The sequence below is a fragment of the Pteropus vampyrus genome, unplaced genomic scaffold (assembly GCF_000151845.1).
Source record: "Pteropus vampyrus isolate Shadow unplaced genomic scaffold, Pvam_2.0 Scaffold129, whole genome shotgun sequence".
Taxonomy (NCBI): domain Eukaryota; kingdom Metazoa; phylum Chordata; class Mammalia; order Chiroptera; family Pteropodidae; genus Pteropus; species Pteropus vampyrus.
In genome coordinates this window covers 369200-388398 of record NW_011888910.1, presented here as the reverse complement: position 1 = coordinate 388398, position 19199 = coordinate 369200, and the positions used below count along the sequence as shown (strand labels likewise).

Sequence of the window (19199 nt, the reverse complement as noted above, 5' to 3'; positions counted from 1 at the left end):
AAAGAAAGAAAGCAGGTACTCGACAGTTATTTGCATAACCATGTTCATCGCAGCATTATTCACAATAACCAAAAGGTGGAAGCAACATGAGTGTTCATCTACTGATGAATGGACACGCAAAATGTAGTCTCACACTCACACACACACACACACACACACACACACACACACACACTAGAATGTTAGCTTTAAAAAAGAAATTCTGACACATGCTACAACATGGACAATTTGAGGGCATTATGTTAAGTGAAATAAGCCAATCACAAAAAGATAAATAGTATGATTACACCTCATATAAAAAGTAAAGTACTTAGATAGTCCCATTCAGAGACAAAATAGAATGAATGGTGGTTGCCTAGGGGCTGAGGGGAGGAGAGAATGAGAAGTTAGTGTTTAATGGGTACAGAACTTCAGTTTGAGAAGATGAAAAAGTTGTGGAGATAGATGGTAGTGATCGAAGCACAACAATGTGAGTGTACTAATGCCACTTAAATATACATTTAAAAATGGCTAAGATAAAATTTTATTACATATTTTTTAAATTTTAAGTAGTTTACTAAGAATGCACATATAAACAATTATAATTTAGTCCTAACACCCATGCACCACTCTCTCATCCTAATTAGATCTGAGAGACAACCTCAAGTCTAGAAATTGCGATGGCCATCTGTGTGGGGCTGCCTACATTCCTGACAGATACTATTAAAATTAAATAAGCAGCAATCAAGGGCTGTGGAATCCTACAAGGGCGTCAACACTGCACTGAGTTGGGGCTGACAGAGTAAGGATGGGGTTAAGAAAGGTTAGTGATGAGAAAGTGCACTAATTGGCAAAGACCTTGCTGAAGGAAAAACAGGGTTTTTGTGAGCTTTGGGAATCAAACTAAATCCAGTTTCTGTAAGAATACAGGTTGTAATTAGGTCGTAACCTTCTCCCAGCTCAAAGCAGAAAGGACAAAAGGTACACCTGCACAAGGGCACGGCGCTTTAGTGTTAAGAGGCTTCCATGTTATCTCATGAACTCCTTTCATGACCCAGGAGCAGACAGGGTCAGTGGGTAAAGCGAACGACCTAAAGTCACACAACTCCTAAGTGAAATGCCTGGGGGTGCAGGCCTTCCCGACTCCCAACCTCCGTGCTCCTTGCATTACAAGTCGGCTGTGAGGCCGTGTCCACAGAGGCTCCGTGCCCATGGGTCCCCGGTTTGGGCCCAAAAGCTCAAGTCTGCGGGGTTTTGTTTTGTTTTGTTTTCAGGAAGTAAGAGGAATTGGGTTAGCCGGCAGTTACTAGGAAGTACCTGGTGCAGAGAAATAGACGAGTACTGGCCACGACTCCCCTAACCCCCACAAACGCGAGGCCATGGGACGCGGGCGACGGCCCGTACCCCAGATCCCCAGGTTAGAGGGCGCCGCCTAGGCAAGGTGGGGTTGCGCTGGGATCCACCAGGGCGATTGCCCTAGAACTCCGTACCCTTAATAATGAGGTGAGCTGGCGAGCCTGCAGTCCCTAGCGAGTCCCTCTTCTTGTCGCCGCCGCCCAGGGGGGCCTCACACCCCACAGCCATCTCTGACCCTCCGCCACTCATTCCGACCAGCTCCGCCCCCCGCGGCTGCGGTGCGCCTGCGTAAACTTGCTTTGCCCTCTTTCCGGGCGCGGGTTTTGGTGTCATCAAAGGGCGTTGAAGAAGCTGAATCTATCCAGGGGGCGGTTCCGGTAAGGCCGCTGTAGTGTAATTAGGGATGTGACCTCGTTGAAGCCGATGCCGCCATGCTGGTTTGGGGCATAAGCGGCCAGAAGGTGCCTTAAAACTAAATTCTGTTATTCTTCCTTAAACTTGCTGGAATTTATTGTGGTTTAGAGAGGTTGAGGGAGAAGGGATACAGTTGCCGAATAATGTTAATAATAGTAGCATAATTATATTATTTACATTATTACCTGCCAGTACTTTATAAAATATTTTGACATGCATTGCCACATTTGGGCCATAGCAACTGGGAAGTTTTATCATTTCTTTCTAACAAATGAAGAAATAGGGTTAGAGGTTAAATAACTTGCCCAAATCGCTTACAAGACTCATTCGTGCACATGTAAAGAAAAAAGGTCTGTTCTTGTCTTTTGTGTTTACAAAATCTCAAATAGTTTTTATGTGGGCTAAGAAAAATGCATGTAATTATTGAAAGGACCCGTTTCAGTGCTGAGCTGATCGAGAAGGGAAGGTTTCGGTGGTGAGACACCCAGTGGAAAACCCACGAGGGGCCGACATGAGAATGAAACAGCAGGCACTAACTTTATTGTAGGGAGCTGCTTCCTCTCCTCTTCTGCTCACCAGGGGACCACATGGACTCCACATATATAAGAGTACAATAATGGCATTCTGCCACACGTGTGTGATACAATAAGCTGAATTATGTTTACATACGTTAGGCTCAGGCACCCTACTATGCTAATGTAACATTCTGAATCCGGGGTCCTATTATTAGTGGGGAGCCTGGATCACAGCCAGACCTGGGACCAGCCAGGCCTGAGACCCACAGACCAGCTTGCTAGACTACTTTTAATTGTTCTTGTCATGAAGAGACAACTATGGAGCTGCCATATATCAAACTGCTACTGATAGGTAAACTCCATAAAGTTCATGTATTCTCAGCGAGTCTTCATGCCTGTTCAAAGGACAAACACTGCACAGTAGCGCCTCTACCTCCAAGGTTCATCTAAGGGTTCTTTCTAAGACTCATCTCTTAACCCCTCCTGTTCTCTTTCCTCTCTTCCTCTCAGTCTCAGGGTGTCAGTCTAGTGTTGAAGAAGGAACATAAACCAACATTTACAAGATAGGGCCTATAAATGATAGGCTGGAAGAAGGTGCAGCACACATGTGGGACTGTGTTAGGGTTAGGGCTGAGAAAGACTTCCCAGAAGAGGCACATATTTGTCCTCAGACCTGAAACAAGTTGAATGGAGTGAAGATGGGACTTGGGGTTTTCAAGCAGAGGAGATAAGAAGCCCAACAGCAAAGAGGCAAAAAATGATGAATTAAGTAAGAAACAAAATGTAAACTTGGTTAGTTGCAAGTTGTTGGGTCAGTCTTCTAACCTTCGTACTCTTACTTGTATTTCGCTAGCTTTAACATCAACTTCTAGAAAACATAATTATTTTCAAAGCCCTTCGTTATTCTCCCCACTGCTAGGCACTTTTCTCATTCAAGTTTTCTTCACCTGCAATCCTAAATTTCTTCTAAGTTTTTCTTCTTAGTATCTTCAAACCACTGAAAATCTCGAGAAGGCTCACTGTATACAGCAAGGCTGAAGGCTTCTCCTACATTAATATGGCTGTTAAAAATGTAGATTCTGAGTTCCACCTCCAAAAATTGTTTCAGATAGGCTAGGGTAGCTGCTAACTCTGCTTACCCAATTGCTGATTATGATACAAATGATAAAAACTCTGGATGCAGTAGTTAAACTTTGGAACCAAACAGAATCAGGTTCAAATTGGGCTTTGCTACTTGTCTGCAGTTCCTTTTCTGTAAAATGGCAATGTAATTTCCATCTCATAAGGTTGTTGTGATGATTAAACAAGATAGTACCTGTAAAGCACTTGATACAGTGCTTGGCACATAGCAAATGTTCAATAAATGTTATTGTTACAATAACTTCTATCTCCTTTTGTAGCCCTGTATAATCTGCTCTCATTCTTCCAATCTGCCTTTATCACTCCCCACTATATCTTACACTTGTTAAGCACTTTACAATTTATAAAACCATATCACATATCATATATCTCTAAATCTCATTAATCTAATTAAAGTAGGTAATAAAATATTGATTTCCAGATGAGTAAACCGAGGGTCAGAGAACAGGGTAGAGTCACCAAAGATAGCTGCAATGATTCCCCCATTCCCTGTACATGCAACATGCTGCTCCTTCCATCAAAAGATGGAGTTTGTTTCCCCTCAAATCTCTACTGGCCTTGTGACTTGCTTTGACCAATAGAACATGGTGGAAAAAGTGCTGTGCTAGTTTTGGGTCTTAAGACAACTGGAAGTTTCTGCTTTGGCTCTCTTGTTAGAAGTCCAGGCTATACTGTTGTAGAGAGGACACCACGTAGAGAAGCACTGGAATATGAGACATTGCATGTAGAGAGAAACTGTGTGGGTGAGAGGCACCCTAGCTGTTAGCACCAAGGGCCCCCATATGTGAGGGAAGCCTCCTTGGAGCTTTCAGCCCAGCCATCAGCCAACTGAATGCAGTCACATGAATTGCTGAGTAAGCAGAAAACTGCCTAATCTACCCACAATATTGTGAGAAATAATAAATTTTTGTTTTCTAATTCACTGTTGTGTGTGTATGTATTTAAACTATGACCACCTCTGAGAGGATTTAAGGTGGCTTATAATGATCCCTATATTCCCACAAGATGGCACCATAGTTATCGAATAGCAGAATCATGGTCAAAGCCCTGGTTTTTCAACTTCGATGCTGGTACAGTCCAATATCGCAAAACCCAGTCAGCTGTAAGGTATTTCTACTGTGCCATGACTGTGCCAGACTTATTTTTGCCTCTTTATTTTTAGACATCCCCTTCCTGCAATGTTTTTTTTTTTTTTTTTTTGCCCCCTCTGCTTAGTAAATTCGGTACTTTATGTTGTATAATAAAGAATTTGGCTGATCTTTGTGCCAGTTCCCGGGAGATAACCTCTAAATCCTTGGAATTTCCCAGGTGGGGAGGATAGGGCCTGAAGACTGAGTTTAATCATATGCCCAATGATTCAATCATCCATGTCTACATAATGAAGCCCCAAATAAAACCTCCTGGACACTGAAGCTCCTATGAACTTCCTGGTCGGTAATCATACACTGATGTGCCAAGAGAATGAGGAGAACTGAGGGCAAAGAAGCTTCATGTTTGAGCCCCTCAGAGACCTCACCCTATGTAACTATCCATTCGTCTGGTCCTGGTTTGAATCCTCTACTATAAAACCGTAATCATAAGTACAGCACTTTCTTGTGTTCTGTGAGTCAATCTACTGAATAACTGAACCTGAGCAAATAAAATAGGCATCCCCCAAATTTGTAGACAGCTGGTAAGTAGCACAAGTGGCCTGGGAACCCCGGAGCTTGTGACTGGTGTCTGAAGTAAGGGCCGTCTTGTGGAGGACGGTGCTCTTCACCTGTGAGAGCTGAGCTAACTCTGGTAACCAGTGTCAGATTTGTGTTACAATTGAACAAACACATACATGATACTTATGACATGTCAGGTAACGTTATAAGTACTCTACACACATTAATCCTCACACAACTGGAATACATAATACAGAAAGATTCCTCGTAAGCTTTGCCTAGTTTGCCTCCGATGATCACATCTTGCGAATGTCAGTATCACAATAAGGATATTGATAGTGATATAATACACCAATCTTATTCAGATTTCCCCAGTTTTACTTCTACTTATTGTGTATGTATATTTAGTTCTGTACAGTTTCTTCATATGTGAAGAATTGTGTGTTCGTCATCACAGTCAAGATATTGAACAGTTTTGAAATCATAAGGATCCCCCATGGTGCCTTTTTGTAACCCCTGGCCCAATCCCTGGCAACCTATATTGTGTCCTCCATCTCTAAAATTTTATCATTTCAAAATATTACATAAATGGAATCATACACTACGTACTTCTGTGGTTTTAAGATGAGCTGTTCTCACCTTCATAACACTCTATACGAGATCATTTTTCAGAAACTCAATATCAGATAGTTTAAAACCATGAAATTATAAATATTACTGTATATTAATCTCATGAAGTTTTGGAAATCTGGCACCGGAGGCCTGAGAGGTAGTTTGCTGTAAAGTGGCAGGCTGTGTATTGGCATCGGCGACCTTCTAGGTGGCAGCAACTTTTCAGTTCTGTACTAAACCTTCCTGTGCTGAATTCTGCTTGTTCCCCCTAGAGATGCTTCCGGTGTGGTACATCACTTTGAGAACATGTAATTACTTTGAGAGCTACTACGCAGAGAAACTGTGCTCCTGTGATAGGGCCAAGCAATCAGAATGCAGAGTGCTCTACCACACCTGTCATACCTTCAGAAAATTTGACTCGGCTGTGCAAAAAAGACAAAAACACAAGTTTTTGAATGAATGCAGCTATGCCTGTCACTTAAGCTTCAGACAGGTGCAGTACAGTGGTTCTCATGGTATGGTCTCTTTACCAGACCTCTTGAATCAGAAACTCAAATTGTGTTTTCAGATTGCCCAGCAATCTGTGTTTTGAGAAGCCCAGGTGATTATCATGCATGCTAAGGTCTGAGAAGCACGGCTTTATTGCAATGTCTTGTCACCCATTCCTCAAACTTCAGACAATAATAGTTAACTCTAGAGTTCTTTCATCCAAATGACAGGGCTTAAGTCAAATGCTGAATTGAAAATGGTCAGGAAGAGCAAAGCTGGTGAGGCCAAACGAGAGGGTTAAAAATCTCTAAGGCCCTTTAAGATAAGGAGGTGTGTGTGTGTGTGTGTGTGTGTGTGTGTGTGTGTGTGTGTGTTGCAGAAGGTCAGGAAAATGGGGCAGTGGAGGAAGGATAACCTGTATTACATGCAGAGACTAGTTCATGAACTGCACCAAAGAAACTTTGGAATTTGTAATCAAATGGCTGGAAGTTTGTGGTCTTGGTCAAAGCAAGCCTGTGGCCTTATTGTTTATAGCTATGCCTTGTCAAATTAGTTGTGTGGCTACTGTATTTCAAGCTTAACTTGGACAGACAGGCCTGCCAGGCACAAATTTCTCAAGCAGATGATGTAAGGGAGGACAAAAATTATCCACTGCAAGACTGTGAGGACAGATGACACCCAGCAGGAATGGCAAGCCAAATCTGTAGGATCCATAATACAATTGGCTAGCCCTAGGGGCCAGCCTCTTTGAAGTGGAAGAGACAGCACGGAATGAGCCATCAAATCAATTTACCAGGCTGGAAAAGATGCGAGGCTTTCATTCCTCTCACAAAGAAACGAAAGTTTAAAAGATTAAAATATTCCTAAGGAAATTTCAATAATAGAAGCAGAAATCCTTGAGACATAATAGCAAAAATGGCCATCTCAAATTCTAACTTCCTACCTTTTTTGGGCCTCTGTCGTAAGTAAAAGATGAGTTTTGCTAGATTAGGTAGCAAGTGGAATTAGTTTTATTTACCAGCAGTATGGGGAATAAAGGCAGAGCCTGCAGGAATTTGGGCTCCAGCAACAAGTAATCATTATTGCAAAATCAAATTCCCCATCTCATCTCTGATATGCCAGTATGCAACCCTAAAGCTGGGCTTCACATCAGTGTTATAAATCCAGCATACAAAACATGGAGCAGCGGGATATAGAGCCCCTTGTGTATCTGAAAGCTCTGCCCAGCAAGAGAGATATATCATGGCAACTTTCTCCCCACAGCTTTTGCAATAAAATTCACTCAGAGCTCCAGGAAGAGTTAGGAATGTAATTCAGCTTCAATAAATCAAAACTAAAATTAAGATGGCCAAATATGTAGCATTCTGCTCAGGTGTAGAGAGAATTTGAAATTTAGTACCCTGGTAATGGGTAGGAGCAGATTATCTAATTATAGAGAGAAAGAAGAAATATGTTCTCAGGGGTAAAAAGCTAAATGTTCTAATCCATTAAACCACCACATCTCTGCCAAAGCTAGATTAATATCAAAGTTCATGTAACATCTAACTTTTTTTAAAAGAATGAAGTCAAATGTTAGAAAAAAATACATAAATAAAAAAGCTATTCTTCACAATAATTCTAATTTGGCTACTTGTCAATTATACAATTTTAACACAATTTATGATTCTAAATGACTACCTGTCAATAAACTAATTAGTTGTGTATTTAACCTTTTGGTGTGATGTACAAATGTATCTGATTATAATAGTTGTATTCTTTCCTAATAATATCTGCTTAAATTTTTATCAACGTATCTTGAAGCTATGCTGGAAGGACTTTCAGCAGGGCTCTCAAATGATGCACTGGTAGTGAGCGATCTTCCAATTCATTCCATTTCTACCTTCCTGCTTCAGGAAACCTAACATGCCTATTACTGACTGTGGTTAACTATGGCTTCAAGGTGTGACTAAGTGGAGCCAGTGGAGGACCTGTGTTTAACAGGGAGAACAAATGAGAATGCTCACTTATGTTATAAACCTCAAAGCAATAATCTTTTTGCTAGATCTGCATGGAGATGTGCTGCCTTTAATTGAAAAGCCAGGTCATGGATGGCTGATTATGTCATTCTTGACATCACTTTTTCTACCACATTGTGACAACAGCTACTTGAAAAAGACTTACAGCCACCGGATTCCACAAAATACTTCATGACTCCTTGGATGCTTTGGGTATAACTGTGCCAAAAGACCAATAGCCTTCTGATATTGCCTGTAGTTTTATTATTTTTATTTGTTTTGAAATCAGTATTTAAGTACTGAAAATTCATGGATCCTTATTTGGAATGTATCTGTTCTTAAAAGTTGCATGTGGAATAGGGAGATAGAGCCAACTATCTAGTTAGGGCAGTCAGATAAACCCCAGTGCTTAGTGTGGTGAAGATTATGTCTTCTAATCTGAAATTGTACAATTCCCCTTCACTCCAGCCATGGTCTAAGTGAGATGTTGGTTAGCATGTGGGTTAATCTCTGCTTACTCCCTAACTCCTAGATTAACATGAGATGATGTGATTGCTGTTAAGGGTCTGGTACAGAACTCAGAACATCGTAGACACTCAGTAAATGGCGTTTGATTAGTTTTATTTATTTTCAAGGAATGCTGAGTGTCTAGCAGTCTCCCAATGAATGCTTTACACGCCATTTTAGAAATTTGTTCACAGACCATCAGATTATAAACTCTATGGAGGGCATAGATGTAATTGTGTTGTCCCCAGGGCCTCGCACAGTGTCTGCTACATAGTAGGTGCTAAATAAATATTTGAAAGATGACTGAATGATCAGAGCTGCAGGCTTTTGGAAATTACAGAAAGAAAATGGTTGGAAAAGGGCATTCACTTTTCAGAAGGAATGACATGGACAAGGATGGCCCCATCTCCTTTTTGAGGAGTCTCACTGATCTGTTAGAAAAAAGGAAAAATAGTATGGTCTGCTTTTTTCAACAGCTTGAAAGATGTGAAGACCAGAGACTTTTAAATTGGTAATTCGATGAATTTATGTTTTACCAAAAATCACGGGATGCTCCGCCAAAGTGCCTTATGTCAGATGGGCTCACATTCAGCAGGTGCCTCAGAGATGGCAGATGGAAAAAGACTTAAGAATTAGTTTAAGAATTTGACTTTAAAAAATTAATCCTTACTGTTCTCTGTGTGTTAGGTACTATGCTAGGTCATACTTATACATTCCATTTGCAATTTAAAAAACAATTAGATCAGTAATCTTTACTTCGATTTTATAAGAGGCATTTCATGTGCAGTGACTTATCCAAAGTCTCATAATTAATATATGGTGGCCCTGATGCACTTGACTCCACTCTTTTTTTGAGACTGCTTTTGTACTATAATGCACATATCACAAAATTTACCCATTTAATGGTAGAAGTCAGGGGGTTTTAGTATATTCAGTTATGTAACCATCTCATTTATTCTTGAAGTTATGAACACATTTGTTTTCTAAGGTTTGTTAAAAACTAATTTCATAGATTAAGCAGAAATTTACTGGCACACCAGTAAAGAGATTTGCAGGTTAAGTTGGAGCCAGACACTTGTCTGAATCCTTCATATTGGTTGTGTGACCTTAGGCAAGTTCCTTAATCTCTCTGTGCCTCAGTTTCGGTATCTACAGAAAGGAAATAACAATTAAAGGAGTGAATTCACTTAAAGCACTTAGAATGATGATACATACTAAATGCTCAATAAATGATAGCTATTATTATTGTTGTGAAAAGTGCATTAACAAATCATCCTGGTAATTCTGAATACTACAGAATCCTGAAAAATCTTCTAAATAATGAAAATTGCGGTAATTGAAAAGTATTTTTTATTGCACTCTAATTCCTTGCAAATTGATGATCCACCGAATATCAATGATTTACTAATATACATTATTTTACAAGTCAGTTATTTGGCCTCCAAACGGTATTTTCCCATTTAAGCACGACTTAATCATGAGTGAAGGCCAGCTAGCTGCCTACCTAGTATCCCTTTTTTTTTCCTTCTTCCTCATTGACAGAGCAGATTTTATTCTGATGGCAAAGTGCAGGGTAAAGGACTGTTTCTGGCCTCTGTCCCAGCTGGTATGCCAAGATGTAAACAGATATTACTGAATAGGACTTCCAGAAAAGGTCCTTCAAGTGGATTGACTCAGTCTTTGCCATTCCTCTCTTCCTCTTTCTCTGGGTCTTTATCATGGACTTAAGGTCTGGAGTTCTGATAGCCACTGTAAATTGAACTTGAGAAAGAAAACTACTTGTTTAGTATGGAGAAGCAGAAAAACGGGAGCTGGATACCTAATACCAACCACAGATTGTCTTTTTTTTTTTTTTTTTAACATGAGAGAAACAACCTGCTTTAATGTTATTTGGGTTTTGTGCTCTATATAGCTGTACCTAATTACAATTCACACTTATACTTTTCTTGGTCAGCTCAAAATGGACTTAAAAGACTACTACAATCTTTTAACAAACATGTATTGAGCACTTGCTCAATACGTTGTCTACCACTGTTCTGAAGGCTAGATATGCAAAGAAAATATAATCTCTGCTCTCAGGGAATTAACAGTTTGGTAGAAGAAACATATTATCAAACACAGTAAAATGCCATCAGTGACAGAAACATGAGTAGGGGGAGATGGCTTGGCCAGGGTAGACCTGACTTTCAGGAGAACATTACAAAGTTGAATATTGAAGAGGTTATCAAATGAAAAGGAACGGGCATTTCAGGCAGAGAAGTACCTGACAGAAATGGCCCATAATGACAGCATCATTTCTACAAGGAAATGAACTGTTTCAATTTAGATACTAAGAACATTATCTAACCTTTACCTGAAGGAGCCAGGTTTTTATATTTTTGCTGTCCCCTCATCCTGTAAGATCTATGTTGGTGGTGGGAAGTCCTAGCACATAGTAGCACCAGGTAGTATCTGTTGAAGCAATGTTGTGCACCTCAATAAAGAAGTAACTAGCAGATGTAAGGATTTAGAGTTAAGACTCACTCACAAGGTAGAAGTGAGAAGAAGGGACATTGGCAAAGAAATAAAGAGGTGTCCTCCTACCCATTCCACAAAGCTGACATAAACTGAAAGAATGAAATGGTTGGGATGGGAAGGCTGGGTGGCCCATCTCTTGTCTACCCTGTTTGTCCTGCTTGCCTCCTCCTGCAGTCCAGGGGGAGAAGAGAGAAGTGTGAGGGTAAGGAGTAATTTGCAGCAGTGAAACAATGTGGAATGCTTACAAGAGACCCAGCAGGGGCATGAAAAATCATAGACTGGGCCTGACTCTAGGGTACACATACTAACTCCCAAGAGAAACTTGAACTCTTTAGGCTCTGAACATGCACATACAAGTTTACAGTTCCTAATTTAAAGGCCATTTTATAAAATTAAAAATGCTCCCAAGGGCATTACATTGTGAAATCCAATCCTCTAAAAATTGTCTTGATGTATTACAATATACTTACACAATTGGCCTAGTAAATCTGTTGACTCAGTAACATGAAGGACAAAAATGGGGAACTCTTACAAACAAAGAGAAAACTACTGATAGCTGTGGGCTATATGTTAGGCTTTTGCACATACATTCTTTCCTTTAATCCTCGTAACTTAGTTATCTCTAATTTACATTTTATTTTTACAGATTAAGAAAATATGGTTAATTGATTTGCTTAAGGTCACACAACTAGTAAGTGATAAAAACAGCACTCAACCTATTTTCCAAGTCTCCATTTGACCTGTGAATCACATACAATTACTTTGATTCAGCATCAGTACTGAAATATTAAATAACATTAACCAGTAAAGTGCTTGAACACTCTATTTTTCTTATTATTTGGAAATATAAATTCTTTAGCTCTTAATAATTGATTACTTATTTATTCAGCCAGCAAGAGTTATATTGTACAGAACTGTTAATAAAATGTCTTTTTGTTCTTTTTATAGTGCTTCAATAGTAGCCTTTCTATGAGAGTTGGCTTTTAATTTAGTAAAAGTCTGTAGTTACTAAGTCCAAAATCAGTGGGATAGCAGGAATTTCCCATCTTATTTTAGCCACTGCATATTCCAATAAACCCAACAACAACAAAAGAACCATCAACTCTACGGAATATATCTTATTCTAGTTCCCTCTAGGGCATTTAAGTAGTTAGTTTCACCTCAATGAATACTGACTACAGGAAAGAAAGAAACAAAAAAGATTTTTTTTCAACCACATTTACTGCTTCACATGAATATCTGAAAACAAATCCATCTGTCTTTCCTTTCTGTAACCTTTGCACAATTTATTATAGATCTTAATAAACAAACTACTGTAAATATCCATAAGGGAAAACGAACTTTAAAATGAAAGATGAATAAATAGCTAAATAGGTCAACCACTAAAGGGACTATTTTTTTAAATTAAGCCAATCATTTGTAACTTTTATTAAAATAATTTTCACTTATAAAAACAATTTATAACTTGATCTTAACTCAAGTTTTCACAGCGGTTGAATTTTACATTAAAAATTGCAAAATTTCACCTAAAGAACAAACAAAACACTCAGACACAAGCTTATACTTTAAAAATTCTATCAATTTCAGCAAATAAAGAATGACTGCATATCAATTTACATTAGTCCTCTGGTCCAGAATACACTTTCCATTCAAAATATTTTAAATCTCTCTTCTGTACAGCATGGATAGCTTCTAGTGGGAGTTAGTATATAGTCTGTTCTTGATGAAGACAACACTAGACAGATGTTGCCTGATGCCAGGATAATGCTGAATGTGACAAAACCAGCGCGATACATTAAGATATTTCTCCTTTTCTTGAACTGTCAGGTCAACCTAAGTAGAGATTAAAAACACACACACAATACAGACATTACATAAGCACAACTATTAATATCATCTGAGTAGGAGAAAGAAATGGGGGGGAAAAAGCAGTTCTCAAAGCCAATATATTTAGATAGGAGTAAAAATTTCCAGCCACTTGGAAGAGCTATCCATTTATTTAATGCTTTTATGTTCACTTCAAAACATAGATGTGCTTTCTATGGAAATCTCAAGTTTTCAACAAATGTCAATTTTACATTAACCCAGAATGAAGGCCCAAAGAGTTCTTTACTTTATTAGAAAGGAAAATAGGACAAAAGAAGAAAATAGCTTCCAAAAGACTAAGATACGGTTCTTCCATGTTTTTTTATTTTTTCAGCAAACTTAAGAAAGGTTTATGGCATCTAACATACTTAACAAAAGAATACTATGTAAACTCATATATGAATGTGTGTGTGTGTGTTTGTGTGTGTGTGTGTGTAGAGAGAGACAGATAGACTGACAGACTACTGCTTCCTTTCTATCAAACTCTACAGAAAAACTTCACTCAAGACAATGATCCATTTAATTTTAAGTGATTATTGCTTAATACAAGAAGAAAGGGCTATTTTCAGTGATAAATGCCTCAGATGAACAGCAGACTTAAATTCTGTTTGCAATAAAGCTAGACTCTATCTTCAGTGAACAAAGCAGCTCACAGAATTTACTATCAGGCTACAAGTATGCCCAAAGATTTGGTTAGAGAAAAGATGCAATAAAAATAGTTGTACCAATCATTTTACTGGGCTCAAAATCCAAAGTAGGTGACTTAAAGACTTTTCTCTAAGACAAATCTTAGATTGGAATTATGAAGAGCTGTCAGATAAAGAAAAAGCCAGCAGTGCAGTAACTAACAGCCATGACCTATGTAAGAGTAGTGTAGTTCTTTCTTCTGTTGTTAATTCAACATTTATTTACCGGATATTGAAAGTCTCCGTAAAACTGACAGAAATGTTTACACAAAGACATCTCAGTCACCTTCCTGTAGTTCAAACACATTAGCAATCTGCTTGTTGGAAGGCACTTTTAGTAAGATGGACATCCTATAGCTGCTCAGAATTTAGCATAAACATACTTGTGCCTACAGCCAAATATTCTGCTAAGTTACTGTGAACAAAACTGAAAGACCAATCACTTTAGTATGCAACATTACAGAATACAAAATAACATTAACAATAAAATGAAAAGGTAGACACTACTTTCTCAATAAATGTTTAAGTGAATTCATACTTCCATTCTACTAGGAGGCAATTTAAAAAGAAAATTTAATATGTTATCCTGAGTTCCTTTTTTCCTTTATGACATTAGGAAACTATTCTATCAATATCTGATCTTTTAACAGTATCTTTGGTGGTCTCAAATGTTTATCCCTGTTGGCCCAGTTTACTTAAAATTATTAGCAGTGAGAGGCTCACTGCTTCTATTATATAAAAATTTAAGTTTCAGGCTTAAGTCCCACATACAAGCTGCTATAGCATATTATAAAAATATACTCATCTTGTTTAAAAGGATGTAATGTAAAGTTGTGTCTAGTTATTAGATATATGTTACTATAACTGTTTCACCTACAATATAGTTAGTCCATGGCATAGAGATACAAAATTAACAAATGTGTCAAAAAAATTGGTCAAGAATGTCTTTTTTATGCAAAAAGTACTTTTTATTAAAAGAGAATTCATGGTTTCACATGTAAAGAATTACATTATTCCTGTCTGGTGTGCTGTACATAGGAGGCACTCAAAAAACATTGTGGAATAAATTAAATATCAGTCTATATTTCAAAAGGCAAAACACATTTTGTAAAAGAGCTCTTTTTGGTTCTTTTTCTAAATCTTTACCACATGTGAACTTCACCACTGATTTCGGGGGAAAAAAATGATTTTTTAAAAGCTCAACCACTGGTAAACATAGCTACAAATCTGACAGGAAACGAGGGTGAGTTCTCTTAAATAAATAGATAAAATTCAAAATCAATTTCAGTAAATCTTTTTACTGGTAGTTAAAGGAAATAGAAAAGCAAGTTTTACTCCAACTTGATTTCATGTTAGTAGCTGAAATACATGATCAAATTGACCACTTTCTTGCAATTTAGTCTCTCTAGAACTCTTTCTTTTAAAAAAGTCTCTACTCAGCCATTTTGTGAGATATTATTTTTCAGAATGAATTAAAATGCCCTGAGAAGAAAGCATTTCCAAACAATAAAGTACTAAAGCTTGTTTGATATATGTTCAAGTTGCTCACTCAGATTTTGAAAAAGGGCAAAAAGGGCAATGTATGTTTACTATTTACATTTCACAACAGCATTTGCTATCACAGAGAGACAGCATATGCCATTAACAGGGCTATTATTCAACATAATTATTCAACATAATAACAAAATACAACACACAGCAAAATAAATGTTCTCTAACTTAACATTTTCACATTTAGTTTCTAGTTTAAGGATTATAACAGGCAGGCCCACAGTACAAAATAACTTTTATTCCAAGACCTAAATCTTCATTAACACTTCCCAATTTATTCTAATAATTTTTAACTAGATGATCTATATTTTACAGAATGTAATTTGTTCACTTTCTCAGATAACTTTGCTACAAATACAGAGCTTTTCCCAAATGATCAAGTTACCACTTAACCTTTTTGTTTAAAGTCTGGAGCTTCCCTTTGAGTCTGAGAAAATTATGATTGATCTCGACTTGTTACCTCTGCTACATTTTTGGTAGACATTGATGTTCTATTTCTGAACTTACTGTAAACAACAGATTTTTTCCCCACCAAACTTAGTTGTTTTAGAACTTTCTGGATAAGAGCCCCATCAACTATTTCTCACATTGGTTTTTCATCATTCCTTTCTATTTACTAGTTTTTCTTTTCCCTTTTATTTTTTTACAACAGGAAATAATGCAATGGTTCTAGTTACCACTTCCTGCTTCTTATTGGTCTACATGCCAGTGTGTCTAACAGTGATGCTTGGCTCTTTCTACTTAATCATTCCTTTTTATTTCTATTGGCACTCTATAACTAGTTTGAACTTTAAAGCCAAACAGATAATATTCTTAGTGACTAATTCTCCATGAAGACATGTGAGAAACACTTGAAGGGACCCATTCCAGATAAGGGTGAAATGATGGTTTGCCACCTTTCCAATTGGCACCATGCTGCCTCTGGGACATGCTTTATGGCTAGTGGTCCTGGACTGCTCTGCTATTTCTTCTACTTTTTCTGTCTTTCTAAAAGAATGGCATACCTCCATTGGTGCTCTGAACTTCAAAAAAAAAAACAAAAAAAACCAAAAACCAAAAAACAAACAGATTTCAGTTGATAATGATCTTAAACTCAGGCAGCACATAACTTTACAAAGGATTTTAATAATCTTGAGTAACAGTCTGTTCATAGGGACTGCTATCTACTAGTGAAATCACTGTAAGAAAGCAATGAGTCACTGGTGTGATAATAAACAGCCACACTAACTGGCAGTTTAACAAAGAAAGAACAGTATAATGGTCCTCAAAGGGAATTAAGATAGACCAGATCTTATAATCAGAGTAACTTGGTCACAACTAAAATTGGGCTCAGGCTGAAACAAAATACAGTGGGATTATTTGATGACATGAAGGTTCCCTGACTGCTGTTTTATACACTGCACTGATTACCTATTAAGTATTTAATAACGTGAACAAATAAATGAAGGAATAAAGGCAAAAATAAATATACCACAAAGCAAACAAAGCACGAGTAACTGACGAATATGAGCAGGTAGCTGATCTGAACTTCACATTTACTCTGCCTGAATTTAATACCTAGTAATCTTTTTTTCTTTTTTCTCATTTGGGTATATTTACACCTAATTCAATAGGGATGCCATTTAACACCATAGTACAATTCTGTCACATTACAGAATTTTACTCTGTGAGGCCTGTTCCTTAAGAAGGTGTTTATTCCTCCAATGCAATGTACTTTGCCTGTACATGGACCAGGGTGGGAGAGATGTTTTGGTTATGAACTCATTTTATGAATACTCAAAAAGATGGTTAATAGGGTGGTTATATATTATTCCACTTACTAATATTTTGAAAAAGATAAGCATAATATCCTAAATCATAATATCATATAAAAAGGATATACATTCCAAAATAAGGACTATAAGTAGATACAGATCATGTCAGTGTAACCCTAGTTTTAACATGCAGCATTGAACGAAACTCTTTTAACCTGCTTGAAAACCAAACACCTTAATGAAAACTTGATGTTAAATGAAGCCAGACTTGCAATGGTCCTGATAGGCAGGCCTTCATTAGCCTGCTGACAGGCATCACATAGGATTAGAGATCACATTTCACTAACATTAAACTTTACAATTAAGTAATGCCACATTTAAATGTTTTTAAATTGTCAACAAGTGTGTTGTTGTTTTGAGATATAAATCATTTTTCCCTTCTATAAGGTAGCCATACTCTTAGCAGCATAGTCTCACTCAAACCAAGTTGTGAACTCCCCCAAGTTGAAAGACTCCAGGGTCTGCCACTGAGGGAAAAGTACCCTAGTAGCAAATCCTCTTTGGAGGCTTTTTGCATTTTGAGATGAGGTAAATTGTGATATGTCACCATATTACATTCAAAAAGCTAATATTTTGAATCTAGAATGGAATAAAAAGAGGCTGATGCGATCAAAGTATGTCAGCTCTACTTAAACCATTTTCACATTCAAATATGCTTACTTTAGATTTAAGTATATTGAAGTATATAGCCAAAGATTATACTTTTACTATAAAGACATGCAACTTAAAATAGAAAATATAGAGGAAGAGATTGACATGATCCTCTCCTAAATCTTCTTATTTTGATTAAAATTCCTTTTAAGTATGGGGAACATTCACCCCACTTTTTTCTTGTTGTACCAGTGAAATTCTTAAAAGCCCTTCCTTCACTGACAAAAATGTTGTTTGGATGATAAATCACATGTCGTAGTACTTATAAGCAATATTTATAGTCAAACTTGTCGTAGGTTGTCCAAAACAATAAAAATTCCCTTGGACAGCCAAAGCCATTCAAATTTAGCAGATCTTTTTCTGACAATTTCATGATTCTACATTCTACTTTTCTCTATATGCCTCTTTAAATGATCACATAATATTCTGATCAGAAATTAGCATGAGATGCCATTTTTTCTTATTCACTAACTGTTTTCATGTAAAAGTCTTATCTCTTCAAAGAAATCAAAAGTTGCTTGAAAAAAGTTTTACACTTCTTTTAGGTTCCACAAGTATAGTATAATGGACACATACAGTAAGTTCTTATTAAGTAAACTTGTAATAATAGAGTACTATGCTAAATTAAGGATCATAGTAGGCCATTACAATAACGATGTTATAGAACTTAACTCAATTGCTTAAAGATCTTAGAGAAATAATTCTTAATAAGTGAAGTCAATCCAAATCCAGAAATTATAGCTTGAGTGGGGGACAAAGAACAATTATCATACTATGGCATACATATTATTATGGCATTTTCGTTTACGAAGGGCTTCCCCACACAGTATGATGCTTGAGTCAGAAAACTGAGTTTTTCTTGGCCATTCCAAAACCTCAGCTCTGTCTCTCTGCATAAAGTACTCAATGTTCCCAAGCATTAGTTTCCTTCTCTGTAAGAAGACAATATCACTAGTCTTATCTCCTCCGAGTTAGGAGATACAATGAGAAAATACATATAAAACTTTGAAAAACATAAGAAATATGTGAATTATATTGTTTGATGTCTCTGGAGGGGAGGGCAGACTATACTCATGTGCCAGGAATTATGTCAGACAATAGGATTACAAATATGAATTGTTACAATCTCTGACTCAAATAGTTTATAAATTTAAATGATAGAGAAATTTTCCAAGCAAAATAAAACAAGCCAGAACTCAGGTGGTCTGTGAGGTATAAAAGGAAATGGAGTAAAGAACACCTGAATATGCTTTAGGAGCTTTAGAGGGCCTCACCAGAAAATTAGTGCTGGAACTGAGGGATATTTGATGAAATAGAAATGAATTTGGGAGCAAGATAAGGGCCGGGCCAAGGAGCAAAAGAGAAGAGCAGTGCAAGGACACTGAGTCGAAAGAGAAAAGTTTGAAGAGACTCCAGGAGTATGCTATGGCTGAGAGGCATGTGGGGAGAATGATGATGA

The 19199-nt window shown here is 37.4% G+C and overlaps 2 protein-coding genes across 4 annotated transcripts in view; both read right to left on the bottom strand.

Annotated features, from left to right (window-relative positions):
* BLOC1S5 (biogenesis of lysosomal organelles complex 1 subunit 5) overlaps window positions 1-1641 on the bottom strand; it is a 47266-nt gene extending 45625 nt beyond the window's left edge. Inside the window, exon 1 of one of the 3 annotated variants that reach the window (XM_011367025.2) lies at window positions 1470-1641. In XM_011367025.2, the coding sequence (XP_011365327.1) occupies window positions 1470-1584 (115 nt within the window). In that variant the 5' untranslated portion in view covers window positions 1585-1641. Of the gene's footprint in view, window positions 1-1296; window positions 1430-1469 lie in introns of those variants that run through there. The other 2 variants (XM_011367023.2, XM_011367024.2) reach the window with 2 other exon arrangements.
* Window positions 1642-10420: 8779 nt separating this feature from the next.
* Window positions 10421-19199, bottom strand: part of EEF1E1 (eukaryotic translation elongation factor 1 epsilon 1) — a 19037-nt gene continuing 10258 nt past the window's right edge. The window contains exons 3-4 of the mRNA XM_011367071.2: window positions 16172-16297; window positions 10421-13005 (exon numbers count right to left, since the gene is read on the bottom strand). Of these exons, the coding sequence (XP_011365373.1) occupies window positions 12865-13005; window positions 16172-16297 (267 nt within the window). The 3' untranslated portion in view covers window positions 10421-12864. The remainder of the gene's footprint in view (window positions 13006-16171; window positions 16298-19199) is intronic.